This window comes from Kwoniella dejecticola, chromosome 5 (genome assembly GCF_000512565.2).
Source record: "Kwoniella dejecticola CBS 10117 chromosome 5, complete sequence".
NCBI lineage: Eukaryota > Fungi > Basidiomycota > Tremellomycetes > Tremellales > Cryptococcaceae > Kwoniella > Kwoniella dejecticola.
The window spans coordinates 902347-920571 of NC_089305.1; the positions used below are offsets into that span (position 1 = coordinate 902347).

Here is an 18225-nt window from a genome sequence, read left to right on the forward strand (position 1 = left end):
GACTTCGCCACCATTATCGCTCACTTACGAGAATATTGGTCGAACAGACACATAATCGTATAATCTCCTCACACGTTCATTCCCTCTCATCTGCGAATCCAGTTCTCATACGGCCCATTCGACCACATCAGTCTACCTCAACACCTTGGCGATCCTGACACGGTATACCGGGAAGCGGTCGGACTGCGAAAGAAGCATAGCACCAAATACTCAAGCTGGACACAACCAACTAATCGGTAAATTCTTTGACGTGAACGTCTATTCACATGGCGAGGGTCTAGAGGAATTGTTCCTCTCATCTCTGCGATCGACCCCCTTCTGCAATTGCGCATCGATAAGATTGTCTGTGCGTTAGTCAACACCTAGACTGATTTCGACAAGTCGTCATAAACAATATCCTGAGTGATCCTTTGTCAAGAACAACATATTCACAATGGATAGCGTACTTTCCCCTAACACATCTGCCTTCCTCAACTACCTCAACACCTTCACCTCCGATGATACTACCAAAACCACTCCCGCTAACCCGACATCCTTCCCACCTTCGGCGTTCTTCAACAGCATGCCTGTACCAGGTCGAGATACCCCTGAGGATACTCCACCATCGGCCGAAGAAGCCTCAGTGTCTCCCGAACAACAGGAAGAAGCTCTGAGTGCCTCTGACGACTCGGACGAAGAGCCGCAGTCGTCGAAGAAGAACAGACGAGCAAGCGGCACTGGAGTAAATAAGAGGAAAGTGGGCCAGAATCACAGAAAAGCTTCTGTCGACGAGGAAGAGGACGACGGTGAGCCTTTACGCTTCACACCTCACCTTTAAGGTGTAATTTTGCTCATCTTATGATCGTCATCAGAGTCTGACTCCGATGAAGTGACCGGCCATGAGGACAAGAAGGTACACAACAACAAATCGGAAACAAAGAAGAAGGGTGGCCGCAAGTCGAACGCGGGAGAAGATGGGAAGAAAGAGCCCAATAAGGCCGCGAGGAGGAAGGAACAAAACCGAGCAGCTCAAAAGGCGTTCCGAGAACGACGAGAAGCAAAAGTCAAGATTGTGAGTGAGAGCGTATATGCTGTGTATCTCAGCATAACTTATGTTTTCTGTCTTATAGCTCGAGGAGCAAGTCGCTCAGCTTGAAGCCAAATCTTACGGGGCCTCTGTCGAGAACGAAAACCTTCGAGGTATCTTGAAGAGATTGCAAGAAGAGAATATTTCGCTCAAGCAATCAGCTTTCACATTCTCAATGCCGGTCAGTGGCAATGGTAACAATGGCTCTGGTGACAGTAACGGTACTTCACCGTCCAACATACCACGACCTCAAACGGCTAAACCACCCACTCCACCTCTGAGCTCAGTCGATGACAGTCTGACGAGTATCAACGACGCTCCCGCCTCTTCGCGAAATCACAATAACCGTATGGTCGATTCGCCTGAATCGTTGGTATCGATGAACAGCAGTACTGGCAACACCACAGATAACAGCCAAAGCCAACAGCCTGACTTGATGCAATCGAACGCCTTCAACGCGTTCCTATTCGGTAACAACAATAACAACAACATCATCGCGAACAATGCGAATCGACCCAATGCCAATCCTGTACAGTCCCGAAGCTCGACTTCGAGTGAGCAAATGCAATCATTTGGTACCCAATCTAGCTCATCGATCGCCACACCATCGCCCACGAATCAATCGGACATCAACGCTTTGTGGGCTTCATTGTATCCTCAGGGTGTGGAGGCTCTGCTCAGTAACCAAGCACAGAACAACAATACCAACAACAACCAGCAGCCGATAGGCATCAATGGCAACTTCAACGTCAATAACATTAATCCTACTCCATTCACCATGCTCAACTCTCAGCCAGACTTCATGTCTTTCGCTAACTTCGGCGAACCGTCTCAAACGCAATCTTTCTCGCAGCAACCTCAACAGACCTCCTTTATCCAGCAGACCCAGCCTGTACAACAGCAGCAGCAGCAGCAGCAGCAAGTGCAACCGCAAACACAGCCCGCACAAGCCGCGCAATTCGGGAACAACCAGTTTGACTTCAACAAATTCGCCTTCCGTGATCCATCAAACGAAGTTTCGGCTGTTACTGACTCAATGAACAACTGGAACGACATTACCGATAATTCCGTCAATGATTTCTTGGCCTCATTGACGGGTGCAGGTAATTTGGATGCGGACCTCAATAACGCAGGAGTGGATCAAGACGATGCTTTCAATGCTCAGTTACAACAGATCTTCGGTGGTACCTCGCCATCACAACTATTCAACTTGGCTGGTACCGGTCAACAGTCAGGCAATGTTAATGGTATGAGCAATCCATTCAGTCCGACCAATTACCTCAACATGTCTCCTTCGCCCTTACAATTCAACTCCGACAACCAGTCTCCTGCCGGACAATCGCCCCAATCCACCACATCCAACAACGACGGTAAATCATCCAACTACTCTTCGCCTCAAAGTGTGGGCGGATCCTCCTCAACTAGTGTATCGGCCAGCGGAGCGCCTATCGAAGCTTGTCTGCGGACCTCGACGTCATCCCTCTCACCCTCGGCAAACGGATGTATCAGTACGTTTGGACCACCTAAAACTGCAAGTGAGATCGTGCATGTGGTCGATCCTCAAGGTAATGTCGTCAAGCCATCTGATCTATGGTTGCGATTTGGTATGCAACATAACGTGAGTCGCAAACTCCCTTAATATGTCGATCACCGTGCTGACTCTCTATCGCTGTAGCATGTGGTGGATCATCTAATGATCGATGATCTGTGTGATCAAATGAGGTCCAAAGCGACCTGTAACGAAGGTGAGTCAGACCATCTCGAGGAGAGAAAGGAGGTTTCACTAGAGCTGATGACCGATTTCTGTATATAGGTACTGGTCGTTTAGAGTTGCCGGTCAAAGACGCAGAGATGATGTTCAAGTTGGATGCGGGGGAAGATCATAAAGCAAGGATAGAAAAGATGAAGTCTCGAGTGACGTCTGGATAAGGATAGGACGCATCTAGGGCACATATTTGCCTCAAAACCAAATTGCCAAAAAGTGTGCGAGAAGTCACGAAGAAAAAAAGGAAAGAAGAAAACAGAAATGTTGATATGCTTTGGGGTTATTTGTTTCGTTTTCGTTTTCGTTTTCGATTTGTACTTTTTGATTTCTGTTATCTAGATTCGCCATGTACAGATATTGTAAATCAAATGAAATATGCAGTTCCTTTCCCTACTCGTATCATCCTTCTAATTACTGTGTTGTAACCTTTGAATGTTTGAATGTTTGAATGTGGCGAATGATGAGGATGAGGTCTTTGGTGAAGGTTGTATGATGGGTCCGTGCGCAATAAGGTTTGAATTTGATGGTAAATGACATGTTTGGAGGGGAGGAATGATGGTTGAGTCAACTGATCGTCATTTGATTCTGGTACACTTCAATCAGGACTGTTGCAAAGACGAAAGATATGTTTCAACTTGTGATACATACATCTCTCTCTATCTTCTTCCTCTATGTTTTTGCGCAGGGCACCTTCCTTCTTTCATCACCACCTTCCGTCTTTCACCGTGTTATAGCAGAAGCCAGTATACCCCCTCAACTCGCTCTGACTTGATTCCTGGGCTGAGCTGGGCTGAGCTGTGGTAAGCGAATAAGAGGGTAAGTGGCGGAGACGAACACTCGTCGTGCTTGCTGATGACGAGAGATCAACAGGATGCAGGGCAAAATGGCGGATTTGCCAGCTCAACTTCGTCCTTCAACTCTGCCTTCCGATCCCCTTCTTGCTCAACATCCAAGCCTTACAGCTCCTGCTGTTCTCAACGAAATCGATACGAATTCACTTTCATCCCTCTATCTGAATCTTTCCAGCGACGGCGACCTAGACTCACACCCCAGTAAAGATCAGATCGATACTCCAGGTATCCCTTCTTCGACTATGGGCAATACTGTCCAAAGTCAAAATGCACTCCCCCACCTTCCTCCTAGTCTGGACCTCAGTGTGATCGCAAATACAGAGCAACAGGAATCATCCCCATTGACTAATCCCTCTGGAAACGAAAACCAAGATTCACCGAATGCGACCGGGCGAAGTGGATCACAGAAGCGAAGCAACGGAGCTCTCAAGCAACAACAACCTCAGCTTATGCACCCTTTACCCAAAGGTCCACCTTGTAATACACCGGAAGTGATCGAGAAAGCCATAAAGAAGAAGAAGACACGAGCCTCACTCACTTCTACACCCGATTCGACATTCGCCTCTTCCCTCAAAGCTGGCATTGCTGGTAAAGGTCTCAACCTACGTGAGCACAGAGACTCGCTCGACGTAGTGGTCAAAGGGGAGAAAACGAATCTCGAATGGCCCTGGGAGGATGATGATGACGATAGACTTAAAGGACAAGGTGAGAAGGTTCTGATGAAGGAGAGAAAGCTGTCGAGAAAATTAGAGGAGAAATGTCTCACGTCAGCTCCATCCGTTAAGGAAAAGAAAGAAACTCCCGCAGACGACAACCAGGTTGGAGAGCGAACCGATCATCTGTCAAGTGGGGACTGTCTTGTGAACAGCGAGAACATCGAAAGCTCGTCAGCTTCAAACATCGATGGAAACGAAGCCACAGCCGATGGGGTCACTCAACATATTGGCCCAGCAAGTCAGGGGACAATGAACACGAAAGAAGCGAAAAGACGACTCTGGTCAGCTCAGATCACTGCAGATCGTGCCCATCACGGCCTTACAAATGGGCAAACACTGCCTCCTGCGTACGACCAATACCCGCAATCACTCTCGCAAAGTCCCTTGAAAAGTATCGACGAGATCGCCACAGAAATAATGACCGAATCACCCTTGACATACAAAACTGCGACCCACGAGAACTCGTTGCAATGTAGTATCCTCAATCAGCCTGTACACGGCCAATTGCGAATCATGCAGAACCTGTCGCCAAACAACGACACAGCAGTCGCTGGTCCCTCCTCGGCGCCTTCCGTCAACGGTAACGGCTATGTGGCACCTGCTGCAAATGGCTCCTACGGCAGCACGCATCCAACGGTCCATCCTTTCGCCGTTAATGCAGGTCCGGTGACGTTGAATATGCTGCTCAGCGAAGCACGAACTAGCCGCCCCATCGGACTAGCGCCTCTGCGCATACCACCGCCTATCATGCCAACCATCTCAAATCCGTCGCCCCAACCAGAACCTCTCTCTGGCCATCCGGAACAGTCCGCAACAGCATCCGGTGCCACGCAACAGAAAGAGGCAGAAGAGCCAATTATATTGCGCCGACTGATTCAAACCAAAGATATCATCGATTCCCTTCAGCAGCAGATTCGGAACCTAGAAGTGCAGAGGGATTGGTGCTACGGGAGCCTACAATGGACTAACGTGGTAAGCCTGACATCGATTTTACTCCGGGTTCAGATATGAGCTGACTTCCCCCTCGTTAACAAAGGTCGCTGACAAGCTCGTACCTCAAACTTCGTATCCCTTTATCTGCAGCTCCTTGGCAAAACTATGCGGCAGATATATTCAGGGATCACTTCCACTCGGTGATCCGCAATCGACACATTCATTCGACTCGATGGAGAGACTGCTCATCAATCTAGCGGTCTCGGTGGACTGCACCCCACCCAACATGCAAAGTTTGCCCTCATGTCCTGCGATGGAGTCGATTTTCTACCGGGTCGTTCGAGTCATCATGAGAGATTACGATCCACTGAGCAGTATTGAGATACACGCAAACGAAAAGAATCGGATTCTGGTCCCTTCGCTTCCCACTCAAGACCCGTGCGAATACTTCAGACCTCCCGACATCCTGTGGGTATTCGCTCATATAGGTGACCCACAGTTTTACAATCCCTTTTTGAGTGCGATCCGAACTGCACTTTGGTCATGTCCGACCACGCGAAGAGGGGTAGCCTTACTTCTACTCTTAGGTAGGATACAAGGATCGCGAATGACACTTGGGATCAATAATCAGCCATGGGCCAGAAATTTGGGATTGATCTTAGAAAACAACGGGTCGAGGTTACCGGATCCGCTAAATGAAGACTCGACAACCAACATGATGAGTCATCTTTCCTTTGGCAGAGTCGACGAAGGTGAGATTGAAGGTGCTTTGCGGTTCATCAAGAGAGTCAGGGATGAAGAGATACAAAAGAAAGACGCGATGTTGAAGACTTATATAGTGGAAGCGAAAGGTGGACCAGGAGCAAAGAGGAAGAGTGAAGTGAGAAGCACCGAGAGTGCGGATGGCGAAGGGAATGAGAAAGAGAATGGAGACAAGAAAAGAAGAAATAAAAAGAGAAAGACTTCATAGAGTCATCGACACCGACTATGTAGTGAGATGGAGAAGGAATGGAGAAAAAGTGAAACACGAGAAAGAGAAGTATATGTAGTAAGCTTGTTGTAACAATTTTTCGGCATAGTCAGAGTGGCCGACTCGGAATCCAGCGTTCAATCACTTAAGCACCCGATATACCCAGCAAGAGATCGAAACCATCGCATGATGTACATTTCGTCAGTAGAATAGATACTTTTGTAAATCTGGGAAGAGTGAAGCGCATGCATCAAGTCACATGTCCGTCCTGAATTCAGCCGAAAGGAGGGAAACAGCCAGACCTAAACAAAGGCATCGAGAGCCGAAGCATCCCCACCTGATTTGTCACATTTTCTATCACCGTGTACTGTGCACATGCCTTGTTCGGGCCATCGTGCAGTAGAGACAGTACAGTACAGTACAGTACAGTGCATGATAACATCAAGAACCGGTCTGATTGTATCACTATGTACTTTACCTACCTAAGTGAGAAGCACGACGAATAGTTTTCCGATGAGATACTTTAGGTGAGTAAAAAAAGGACGATGAGTGATCAGTTGATCAGACATATCCGACTAGATAAAATCATTAATATGTACACGTCAAACAATATCTATACATCTATACGATGTATTGGGGAACAGGATGACATGGACTTTTCCAGAAAGCCAAAATCTACCCTAAAACACGACCGTCAACGAAGGACAAGTCTACCCCAGACCATGCAATTAATTCGCCTTGGCCATCTGTACGCCACTTGCAATCCTTCTTTTCCTCAATCTTTCTCTCCTGCGCTCGTTCCTCAGAATATGCTTCTTCATCAATTCAGGAGAATTTAGTAACCTGTCTAAATGCCTCTTGCGCTTGATTGAACATGTCTTTCCCGCAGATCCTGTAGAATCCGCGCTTGCATTTGCACTTGCACTTGCGGAAGAAGTCGCAACGGTGGGTGTGGGTGAAGCTTCTGTCGACGAGGTGGCGATAGCTACTTGAGCCTGTACGGGCGCAGTGACGCTTGCAGTTGCAGACGGTCGAACCATAGTAGTTTGCACTGTCACTGTAGTCTGGGTTGTGACATCTGAGTCCGATACTGATTCTGGCTCAGAGTTTGATGTTGTGGAGGAAGTAGGCTGAGCATTGATAGATTGTGCGGTAGCGGCTGAAGTACTTGGTTGAGCATCTCCATAAGCGCCTGAGCCCGAAGCCGAGGCCGAAGCCAACGAAGAAGAGGCCGCAGCCTCGGAAGGAGCGGTTGCATTGGATGATGTGCCAGTCCCAACCTCGGCTCCGCCGACAGAAGCGAATAAATCGGTTTGGGCACCATTGATGAATCCGTATTCGTTATTGTCTACGATGGGTTCAGAGTCAGCCTTGATGCACATCGAACGATAGATACAACAAAGCAGACTCGATACACTTGAAAAGCGCGGTCAATTTTGGAGATCGACTCAACTCACAGAAAGGCGGATCGTATTCTCCCTGAGGGTTGTTATTCCTCTCGTTCTGATACCAATAATGCGGTTGTTTAGCGCCGACAGTGCAGTTGGAAGTATCGGTTGGGTAGTTGCACTTGTTTGCGGTCTTGGCTGAGCGAGAACAACGTGTTTATACATATTGTCAACTCCTCACATTTGGGTCCAAGGTATTTTACGGATTGTAGATCATGTGTCAGGGTTCTGAGGTGGTGAGCTGGAACCGTAAAAGTCTAGGTCACTCACGAGGTGGAATAGGAGTGACACCAGTCGCACCCGTGATATTACATCTATACCCCAAGAAATAGTTCTGTTCGGATCCAGCGTCGGCAGCATGAATCCACCCCCACATACAATGACACCCTCCTTCCGGACACGGAGGCAAATCTGCTGGGATCTGGAAATCGACATCTTTGAACCATGGACAAGTATAATTCACCGAGATCACCGCGAAATCCTCGGGCTGGATTTTCGAGACATCACTCTCGTAAGCTATGGCGATCCCGCATCCTTTCACGTCTTTAGGATCGGGCGACGCCCATGGGTCTGAGGTATGCATAGCGCCAATACCGCCGGACGCGCCGTCCCCGTCGCAAGCGTAGATACCGGTCTGCTGATAGTCGTTCTGCCCGTAGGTGGTCAGGGCTTTGTTGCATGCCACTTGCCCCTTGTAGGTCCCGCCAGAAGGGAGGGACATGAATTTGCCGTCCTGAGGAGGCTTGTTGATGTACCCGTGGAACCACCATTCGTTGAATGGGAGATGCATAAGGGGGAGGACGGGCTCAGATTGATTGGGATCGTTGGGGTCCCATCTGAATCGCGAAATCAGCTTTGGCTCATTCGGAACTACCCTCATCGATGATGAACGCAGAAGATGTAGAGCATAAAGCGATCAATAGTGAAGTAGTTATGATAGTCGATGTCACTCACCCGTACATCCCTTCGTCCCATAGTGCAATATGAGCATTGACAGATACCGACGCCAAAGAAGCTGCGAGGGCAAAGTACAGCTGAGAGACTCGCATCGTGTAGTTCGTGAGATAATCTGCTCCGTAGGTGTGGTCGAAGTAGCTTTGCGTCCTAGTCGAGGATAAATCGGAGCGAAAAGGTGGATTCGTTGCGATCGGTTAAGGTCGAGAGCGGCTTCGTAATGAGCGTAGATGGCTTTCGGTGCGTAAAGAGCGTAAGGTAAGTGATCTGGATCAACCAAGATGACTTGAGAGGATGTAGGAGTGTATCGCTACAATGACGCTGCGAATGAACAAGGTCAGTTGAAGAATGGGTATAAGGTATATGGTACGGAGAGGAGAAAGAAGAGGAAGGGGGATCAAGCATGACGAAGAGGGCATGGATGGTGGATATGTATGTGGGCGGTATTATTTGGGCGGACAATAGGATAGGCGATAACACTCGTAGCGCAGGCGCAGTGACAGTTGAATCAACTCACTCAAGCTTAGACCCGCTAAGTGTTACTATCAGTCAACTTTTGACCACTGTACTAGACCAAAGGAAGGGGATCGACCTTTTCCTCTTTTCCTATTGTATTACTTGTACTTGTCTACTTCTTCCCTTTCGTTTCGAAATACCGGCGAAGCACTGATTGTATGCCTTTGGGTGTTCGAATTCTTCTGCCTTTACACCAGGTAAAGAAGTGAAGTAGCTACGTCGAGGCCGATATCGCAAAGCAGGGCAGGGCAGGGTCAAGGACAGAGACGAGGACCGGTGTGACGAACAAAGCTCAGCTCGGTCCGCTTATTTGAGGGGTCGTGCGACAGTGAAAGTGCGGAGTGATCAATGCGTCAAGCACCGAATAGAGCACGAGATTCGATCTGAGAAGTCAAAAGAAAAGGTGAAGGGGTTTTGCATGCTTTTCTTCTTTACCATCTTATCTATATCCGCAATCGAATTATCCTTCTACCTACAGCACCTACGTATAAGCTACATGACCTCTGACGAAGCGAACCGAAGAAGAAAAGTCAAAAGACGCGTCGAAGCTAAATTATTTTTAGTATGAGTAAGTCAGCATACCTTCAATCACTTTACCCGCATCTACCTTATTATCTGAACCAGTTCCCTGGTAACGTTAATCCTTTGCCCTTACCCTAGCCCTTACGCTCGTGCTCGTGTTTCAGGGTGTACTCTCGTACTCGTATTATTCCGAGTCACTTAAAGGGGTAAGAGTAAATGATACACCGTGTTTCATCTGTGCGTCCGTGCGTCTGTGCATTGCCCTGGCGTCATCAATAATGTTATGAAATGCTTGATTAGATGCATGTATATTGAGAATTCTTGATACAATCGAAGACGAAGACGAAGGCACTCTATAAAGCTTGGAAATTGATAGCATGCAATTTCCTTCTTCGTTCCTTCTCATCTTCCTTTTTCTCCCTCTCGTTTAGTCCCAGAACCACGAAACCGAGTATGATGGTAGTGGAGAAGACGGCGACTCCGACCCAGGGAACCCAATCTCCAGGTTTCAGGTATAATTGCGATTTCCATTCTGTCGATCTGGCTTTGACCGGTGCCTGTGTACGATCTTTCGAAGGTGGTGATGATGGGACGTCATCCTTGTTTTTTGGTTCTGGGTTCTCCTGTTCGTCATCGGGAGATACTGGATACGGCGGATTGATGATGATTTGCGAATTCGGTATGATGGATTCCAGATATGTGGAATGACTACCTTGTGGTAAAGATGTGCCGATGAATAATTTCTGAGACAACCAAGATAGAATCAACACACCAAAATGAAACTTTTGACAGGCTCCAAGCCCCATGCTCCTTCCCTCTAGAGACAGAACGAGACCAGGCTCATATCCCACACAAAGACATTGGATGACTCACTTCTACGTAATTGTTCGTTCTACCCAGACCGAAATACGCGTAAGGGTTATGTAAAGAATGGTACCCCGTCTGAGGCAGTTGCGCGACTTTACAGAGACATGATCAGCTGTGCGTGATCCAAAAGACGATGTCACAATCAGCTGACTTACCCTGTTGAGCCACTCGATGACCCTCGGTATCCAGTACAGTGAACTTGTATGTTGCACCTGAATAGCTGACTCCAAGAGGCTACATCGAGCGAGGTCAGCTCAACGTTCGTCCAGCTAAAATACACTGGAGACCCACGTTATACGATTTTCCACCTTGTGAAAGCTCGCATTTTCCTTCGCACGCTCCATTGAGTACTAATCACTCCGTCTCCGTCAGCTCGATCGTTAATTGGACTCTCATCTGTCTAAAATCGGAGGATCTTGCTTACCTTGAGCTTTGAGGAAGAACGCATCATGGTAGATGTTATTCTGGATGAACGTGACCCTTTCTCCAGACTGAGATCCCGAGCGCTGAACCAGGATATCCAATGAACCCTGTTGAGTCATTCCATCATGACATTCGCGATAGTCAGTCAGCTGCCGGACAGCTGGTCTCATGTAATGGTGTAGACTCACATCATCGTCTATATCCATCCAACTAGCTCCTTCGGCATCTGTAATACCATCCAAAGCATCCCATGCTTTCCCGCTTCTGACTTTGAATCCCCTTTTACCTCTCATCGACCTGCCTTCGCATCCAGGTACATTCTTCGAGCAAGGCACATTGACAAGTACTTTAACCTGATTGATCTCTTTCGTACCCAGTACGCCACCTTTGGTGTTGGTATGTACAGTCAAGAGGAGATCGGGGAATCCATCGACGTTGTAATCTCCTACTCGTATCGGAAGAGGGATGTCAGGTTGATTCGGCGGATGTAGTAGTATACCCCCTGTAGTTTCAGTATCGGTCTTGTCTGCAAGGAGAGTCGAGAATGGTATGGATGTAAGATGCTGTACGATATGGTCAGCTGCACACACATAGACGTACACGACTGGTAGGATTGTCAAAGTGCCACTTACTGGATCGGAAGGGTCAAAGCTAAACTCAAACCCTTCATCCGCTGTGCACAGCTCGCCCCACCCACGGCATGACAATTTGCCCTCCTTGTCAGTCTGCGACCCCTCCGTGGAGCAAATGGGAATTTGTCTGTTGTAAGCTATGTTCAGGTTACATTCTGTGCCTATTCCTGTAGATTTACTTGTTTGAGCGCAAGTAGGGAAGATGATATCGATTGAACCGTCTCGGTCTATGCGTGTGATATTGTCAGCCTTGTTATTCATTCAGAGTGCTCCGAATAGACTTACTCAAATCTCCAAATGAAACGGGTCCGCTGCCCCTAGGCAAGTCGTATGATCTAGATAATTCAAAGCCCGATTTCCCCTTATTCAGCCAAATCTGGATAGATCGCGCGGTTGATTTTGGGGTAGCACAATGTAATACGAGATCTGACGAAGAGAATGACATCAGCATTGAATAGTCAAAGTCGCAGTCATAGGAAGCATTTTCGATAGGCATACCTGGAAGACAGTCTCCATCGATATCTATGAACGCGCTACTATGTGGGTGTGCCAGCGTACAAGCTTGTTCGGGCCTGATCAACGGGGTGGCGCCTCTAAGGGAGTAAACAAGTATGTGAGCCCTCGCTCAATGCGATCAGAATGGTATAGACTTGACTTACAGTGTGAAACCTGTTGCATTGTTCAACCAAGTTTTCAATAATCCCTCTGTCGTGTCGTCGCTAGGTGCCAAACCCAGCAAAGAGGGTCTAAGAGAGCTGTCGGCATCGAAGACGATAGGTTGGGTCGGTAAAGCTGAATCAAGCTTCCACGCTTTTTTCTCTATTTGACATGACATTGGACATCAATTTTGGTTCTCACGGTTTTCTGTCCTTGTCTGCTGGCAGGCCGAGGTGAGTCGCACTCACGGAAGCCACCATCTTCTGCTCCACCCAAATATACCTCCATCCCCAGCTTATCATTCTTGCTGCCCCACCAACCCCCATCCTCCTCTTGGACGTACATCACCAGCAGATCCAGATGTCCATCATGGTCGTAATCTCCCGGTATGATATTCGATATTGTCGATGAGAGCGTCAAGGTGTGCGCAGCGGTGAATTTGAATTTGTCTATCTCGGAAGACCAGTATGAGCGACTTCAAAGGGGTCCGACTCTGAGCCTTGAACACGAGATGTGTGCCAGGCGCAGATAGTTCTCAGATGGATACAATCGGTATGAGTGCGGTTGACATACCTTTGTCCCATAGGTTAATCGTTACGGTTTTCTTATCCCCATTCAGAGTGTACAAATCCAGCCTATTCGCATATGAGCCAGTGCCACTGCGACATTCAAGAGGAGTATAGAGATACGAAGATAGTGTTCGAAGCTCACTTCTGATCCCCATCCCAATCTCCAACACCTATCACTCGACCGCTTATACCTTCCAACCCCAACGAACCGGCATTGATGAATGCTTCATCCTTGAATCGTTTCTCCTTGAACGGCCAGATCGCCTCTGCCCTGACCAAGAGGGAGAGAAGCAAGGCTAGTCGGACTAGCGATACGGACGAGAGCATCTGATCATTGAGACGTCGCCTTGCCTTGATGTAGTATGAATGTAGCTTTGAGGATGAGAGCTATCGATATGCTATTCCACTCAAATCTCGCTCTTCGCTCGAGAGTGCGGCAAAGCCAGGCTTGTTGACAAACGGCCCGGTTACGTAATACGCCAAACACTCGGTAACTGAGAGCCGATAAGACGGAAAGTGTATGATGAACGAGTAAAATGGATTGAATTCCATTACATCTGTTTGTTGATCTTTTCTGCTTTCTCTTTGCTCAATTCATTGCCCAAAGGGGCCCCCATCCGGAGTATAAGGCTGCGAGCTCCTCGGTACTGCACCGGATAGGCCTCGGCATCATGGTCCCTCCCCAGCGGATCGTATATCCGGGCGAATCGCCTTCCGAATCATCGTCATCGCCCTCCTCTTCCATGGTTAGTACGATGAGGTCGATTCCGCCAAATGCGCCTAAAGTCAATCAAATCGACTCGGATGATCTTGATTCTGCCCTGGTGGAGATGATGAGCGATAATCTCAGCAACTCATTGGCCAATTTCAAGGTACGTCACCGTAGGATCTCTCCCGCTCTGATGGTTTACATTGGCTGATGCTATATGTTCATGGAGTAGTTGGCATTCTCAATGGGACTTCGACCGGAATTGGAACTGGTCATACAATTGATCATATTCAGATTTGGGATATGGTCATCTATCAATGCTTCTCCGGGATTGAAGATGCAGAATATGAAGATGATTTCGTCGAAAACGGGCAATCGTAAGCTTGCTTCGTGCACGGGCAACTACATGACCTTGCTTTGCCTTACCGGGATGGAGAGTGGATGCACAAGCTGATCGATCCTGATAATGTACACTCTAGCTACGAGGAAGATACTGCTATTATACCTCTTACTGCACCCCCCGATGTTCCCGAAATACTTCATCAAGCGAATAAGGGAATATGCATTAAGCAAACAATGGTCCGACTTACCGAATCATGATACGCGCAAAAAAGTCTGGAAGGCTATAGGAAGATTAGAGAATCTGAGTAGGATCTGGGAGCTCGTCGGCTGGCTCAGCTTTCTGTATGATGGCAAGTGAGTATCAAGGTGACATGTTCTATTGTTAAATCAAAGTCTATGATGAGGCTAAAGTGTATCGCTCAATCAGATATCCATCGCTCCTGATGCGAATACTGCGATTAAGGCTGATACCTGCTAAACCCCATTTGGCGAGAATGGTGGGATACGAATTCATGAATCGGCAATTGGTATGGGGGACTTTTACCGTAAGTGTCAAATTCTTCTACCAGACAGCCAACGGATCAGTACTGGTCAGTCAGTGCGTCACGGCAGCTGACATGTAAGCCTGTGTGTTTGTCGGATTATAGGAATTCCTCATTTTCGCTATACCGCTCCTACCCCCTTTACCCTCTTACCTCAACCCCACCGCACACCTCAATTCGCTCAAATCAATCTTCTCACCACCAACGAGAATAGATTACTCCTCCATCGGCATGACCTCACTGCTGAATGGCCATGCTCCCAACGACGACGCTCAGCGGCATCGAGGGATATATGCGGATTTGCCATTATCCACTTGCCCAATATGTCATTCTCGAAACATCACAGCTCCAGTACCTCTATCTTCGTCGGCCCAAGGCTCAGGCCTGAACCTGCCTCCGATAGAAGGGGCTAGTGGATTTGAACATGAAGCTGACGCGGAGGAGAATAGGATCTTCGTACCTGCTCAAACGGATTGTAAGGGGGGTTGCAGGTGGTGCTATTATTGCATAGGTCAGGAATTGTATAATCACCATGAAAGGCAGAAAGCCAACGGAAACGGAAACGGGAAGGCGAAGAAACGGGTTGACGCACAGAGAGCTGGCCAGGTCGTACATGGTCGGCTGAAGGGTGGCAAGGACCGTGCAGGTAAAGCAAAGGAACAAGCGTCGGAAGGAGAAGAAGAGGATGAGGTGAAATGGGAATGCCTTAGATGTGGGGATGGGGTGACTCGGGCTTGGCGAGTTGGTGCTGAAGATGTAGATGCGCTTGTATAGAGTTGCTCTTATATGCGCAGAAAGACAAGACAGCCATATGCCATATGCATTGCGACTTTACGCTGGCGTTCCCGAGAACCATCATACACACCAGTTGACTGGATTTGAGTGTCATCCTCCACTTACGCGTCAGGTGGAGGGCATCCAGTAAACTCAGTGAGTCGAGCAACGGGTGACTTGATTTACTGCATGTCCATATCATTCTTCATCTTTGTCTGTCAAGGCACTCGACTGGGCACGCAAGCAGTGAAATCTGCTTTGCTTCTCATGCACAGCGCTTGTGAAGGAAATGTCAAGACCTACGCCCCTTCCAATTCCAATCTCCTCTCTCCTCGTTTCGACATCGCCCACTCCTTCTTCCTTTGCCTCTGTCTCCACTTCGACCAACGTCAGTTCACCTGCATCAATTTCATATCTCAGTCCATCAACGTACATTGTAGGTCCCTTACCGCCCACTTCTCCATTACATCTCGCTCTCAATTACTTGGGCTTAGCAGATCACCTGCCTTACTCTCCGCTTAATGCGCCGCGTCATGCTCAAGAGGCCGTCGGTGAACTGGCGAAGGGGAAAGGGAAAGGGAAAGGGAAAGAAAGGGCGGCTGAGAATACATCGCAAGCAAATAATCAAGTAGCAGAAACTACGACAAACGATGGGAACGGGACGAAACAGTTGAGCAGGGAGATAAGAGCTAGAGAAAGAGTATTGATCATCACTGGTCCCAAAGGGGAATATGCGGATAAGATACAAGAGGAGGATGAAGATGTCTTTAGGAGTATATCTGGGGAGTGGGAGACCTTGAAGATGTTGAAAAGGGTAGATATACGGTAAGCGTCTCTCTTCTGTACAAACGAATTCCAGACTCCTGATTTTTGGATGGTCGGAGGTGTCGGCTGACCCTGTAGCTGATGATCTTTTACGGCCAATCAGCTATTGCCCTTCTCCGAAACATCTCCAACTCTTACTCACCCTCCTCACCGAATCGGATTCTCGATTTGACAACAATTCCAATCAAAACCTTTCTCATGCTCATTCTCATCCGCACCATGTCGAATCAACACCCTCGTTGATTATCCTCTGGGATGTGGCGAGCATGTTCATGGTTCAGCAGACCGTAGACGAAAATGAACCTCCTCCGAACATGACTCCGAGTGTCAACGCGAACGCAAACGCAACCGTAAGTCGGAATACAGATGAATGTATGCCTAGTGGTGACGACGAACCTATGCCCAATCAGCCAGTGGATGTTAGGCAAGAACATGGAAAGAGGTTCAAGTCAGAGTGCGTGATTTCCCCTTGCAATCTGTGAATGGGGAATTTGACCTCGCAAATCTCATATGGCAGATATGGCTAACTTGAAACCGTACATGACACATCGATAGTGCTCGTTTATCGGACTACATGGATCTTCTGAGCGCTACAAAAGCGACTGTTGACCATCTGAATACGTTGCATCCCTCGTACGAACATGTGTCCCTCGCTCAACACAGCTTTATGCAATACTGATCTAATCTTGCTATTTCCTCATAGTGATCCTCCGACCCAACTGATAATTCTCGAACCATCTCTTAACGCTCTATCATCCTTACCGATCCTCCCGCCGATAACATCAGAGAACGAGGATCCCAAGATGCCTAAATCCGCCAGGGAAAGGAAAGTGCCGGTCATCGACGGCGCGAGGTGGCTGTTCGGGAAGGCCAGTATAGGTATAATACACCAATTATGTACGTTTTCCCCAATACCCGTCGATCATCGCTTCAGATTTCCCTTTTTGAGCGGATCTTCTCGTGTGAGGATGCTCAGTGGTTAGGAGCTTGATCACTCGGCTGACGTCGAGGTGATACGATCTAGCGGGCGAAGCTAATGTGTCGACATCGTATTATACCTTGACGTTCGAGCGGGATGGGAATACGAGCTACCAGATGAGGAAGAAGAAGTGTTCGAAAGCGCCGCATAGTGTCGCGGAGTACGAGGGGAGTCTCGATGGTCCGACAGGTTGGCGATGGGATTGGGTCACTCCGTAGCGTGTTTTATAGCCTCTCGTCCTGTCGTTCATGCTATGGCGATGATCTGGTGCGACCCATTTGAGCGGTTGTGATGAACACCGAGGACTCGAGGCGGGCTTCGGTCTGAGAACATTTTGTGGGGATGGATATTCGATTACCATACCACTCAAGTCCCTTGATTCCTCGCACCCCACCATCCTTTTCCATAACTAACCAGAATCTCATCTCCTTTACTTATCCCGGTCGCCGCTGCCGCCGCGGTGACTTGATTTCCTCTATTCTTCTTATTGAGCTTCAGAGGTAAACTCCAAATTTCCATTTGCAGCTCCCCATTCTCACCTTTACCCAGTCTAAATTCCGCATTTGGACCTCCAGAATCGTTGATCCCTCGATAATCATTGACGAACCTAGCTGCATTGCCCATGTGCGCGGCATCTATCCCTATGGATATGTGGTATCCTGGGAAAGGGTTGGTAATTTCGGACGCTGAGATGCGGAGTAGTGAGAGATCGTAATCGCTATCTTCGTGTTCATCTTTGTCTTGATACGGGACCCTGTTTCTATCTCTGCCCTCTTTACCCGAGTTTGACAGTGATTGTGATTGTGATTGCGACTGTGATCCCGACTGGTCGAGGGTGAAAGTAGCGTGAATGATCCCGAAGTAAGGAATAATTAGTATCCCAGGCTTTATCTTGCCTTTTGCAAATAAGCCATTTTGACCTTTCGCAGGATGATCCACCTTGTCGATACGCTTGATCAACACGCTTGAAGGGTGGATGATACTCCTAGGAAGGAATCTGCCATTTGACGAAATGAGGGGAATCAGCGAGGTAGGGAAAGTAGGGGAGAGTCGGCATTTGGTCAGGTATATGATACCCTCTGGCCAGTTGGGAGGTGGATTACTATCGTGAGCTAAAGCTCGGGTCATCTTCGCTGTTATGGAGGGATGTGACAGCACAACATGG

At 48.2% G+C, this 18225-nt stretch overlaps 7 protein-coding genes across 7 annotated transcripts; 4 read left to right on the forward strand and 3 right to left on the reverse strand.

Moving 5' to 3' along the window:
- Positions 1-433: 433 nt before the first annotated feature.
- Positions 434-2995, forward strand: I303_104431 (uncharacterized protein; the record flags this gene model as incomplete). The annotated part of the gene is made up of 5 exons (XM_018407888.1): positions 434-785; positions 852-1051; positions 1110-2684; positions 2742-2811; positions 2880-2995. The coding sequence occupies 5 exons, from the start codon at positions 434-436 to the stop codon at positions 2993-2995; spliced, it is 2313 nt and encodes a 770-aa protein (XP_018263099.1).
- Positions 2996-3714: 719 nt separating this feature from the next.
- Positions 3715-6301, forward strand: I303_104432 (uncharacterized protein; the record flags this gene model as incomplete). The annotated part of the gene is made up of 2 exons (XM_018407887.1): positions 3715-5370; positions 5435-6301. The coding sequence occupies 2 exons, from the start codon at positions 3715-3717 to the stop codon at positions 6299-6301; spliced, it is 2523 nt and encodes an 840-aa protein (XP_018263098.1).
- A 728-nt stretch (positions 6302-7029) lies between these two features.
- On the reverse strand, positions 7030-8798 carry I303_104433 (uncharacterized protein; the record flags this gene model as incomplete). Its single annotated transcript, XM_018407886.1, has 4 exons — positions 7030-7649; positions 7759-7887; positions 8020-8585; positions 8704-8798. The coding sequence occupies 4 exons, from the start codon at positions 8796-8798 to the stop codon at positions 7030-7032; spliced, it is 1410 nt and encodes a 469-aa protein (XP_018263097.1).
- A 1296-nt stretch (positions 8799-10094) lies between these two features.
- Positions 10095-13216, reverse strand: I303_104434 (uncharacterized protein; the record flags this gene model as incomplete). The annotated part of the gene is made up of 13 exons (XM_018407885.1): positions 10095-10484; positions 10615-10700; positions 10764-10842; positions 10900-10958; positions 11033-11138; positions 11220-11594; positions 11664-11890; positions 11949-12089; positions 12162-12256; positions 12323-12482; positions 12569-12769; positions 12894-12955; positions 13032-13216. 13 exons carry the CDS (start codon positions 13214-13216, stop codon positions 10095-10097), a joined length of 2166 nt encoding a protein of 721 aa, XP_018263096.1.
- A 344-nt stretch (positions 13217-13560) lies between these two features.
- On the forward strand, positions 13561-15256 carry I303_104435 (uncharacterized protein; the record flags this gene model as incomplete). The annotated part of the gene is made up of 5 exons (XM_065968956.1): positions 13561-13761; positions 13831-13975; positions 14078-14294; positions 14368-14485; positions 14588-15256. 5 exons carry the CDS (start codon positions 13561-13563, stop codon positions 15254-15256), a joined length of 1350 nt encoding a protein of 449 aa, XP_065825028.1.
- A 289-nt stretch (positions 15257-15545) lies between these two features.
- I303_104436 (uncharacterized protein) lies at positions 15546-17278 on the forward strand (the record flags this gene model as incomplete). Its single annotated transcript, XM_065968957.1, has 5 exons — positions 15546-16081; positions 16185-16535; positions 16637-16714; positions 16785-16978; positions 17106-17278. 5 exons carry the CDS (start codon positions 15546-15548, stop codon positions 17276-17278), a joined length of 1332 nt encoding a protein of 443 aa, XP_065825029.1.
- A 148-nt stretch (positions 17279-17426) lies between these two features.
- On the reverse strand, positions 17427-18188 carry I303_104437 (uncharacterized protein; the record flags this gene model as incomplete). Its single annotated transcript, XM_018407882.1, has 1 exon — positions 17427-18188. The coding sequence occupies one exon, from the start codon at positions 18186-18188 to the stop codon at positions 17427-17429; it is 762 nt and encodes a 253-aa protein (XP_018263093.1).
- Between the last annotated feature and the right edge of the window lie 37 nt (positions 18189-18225).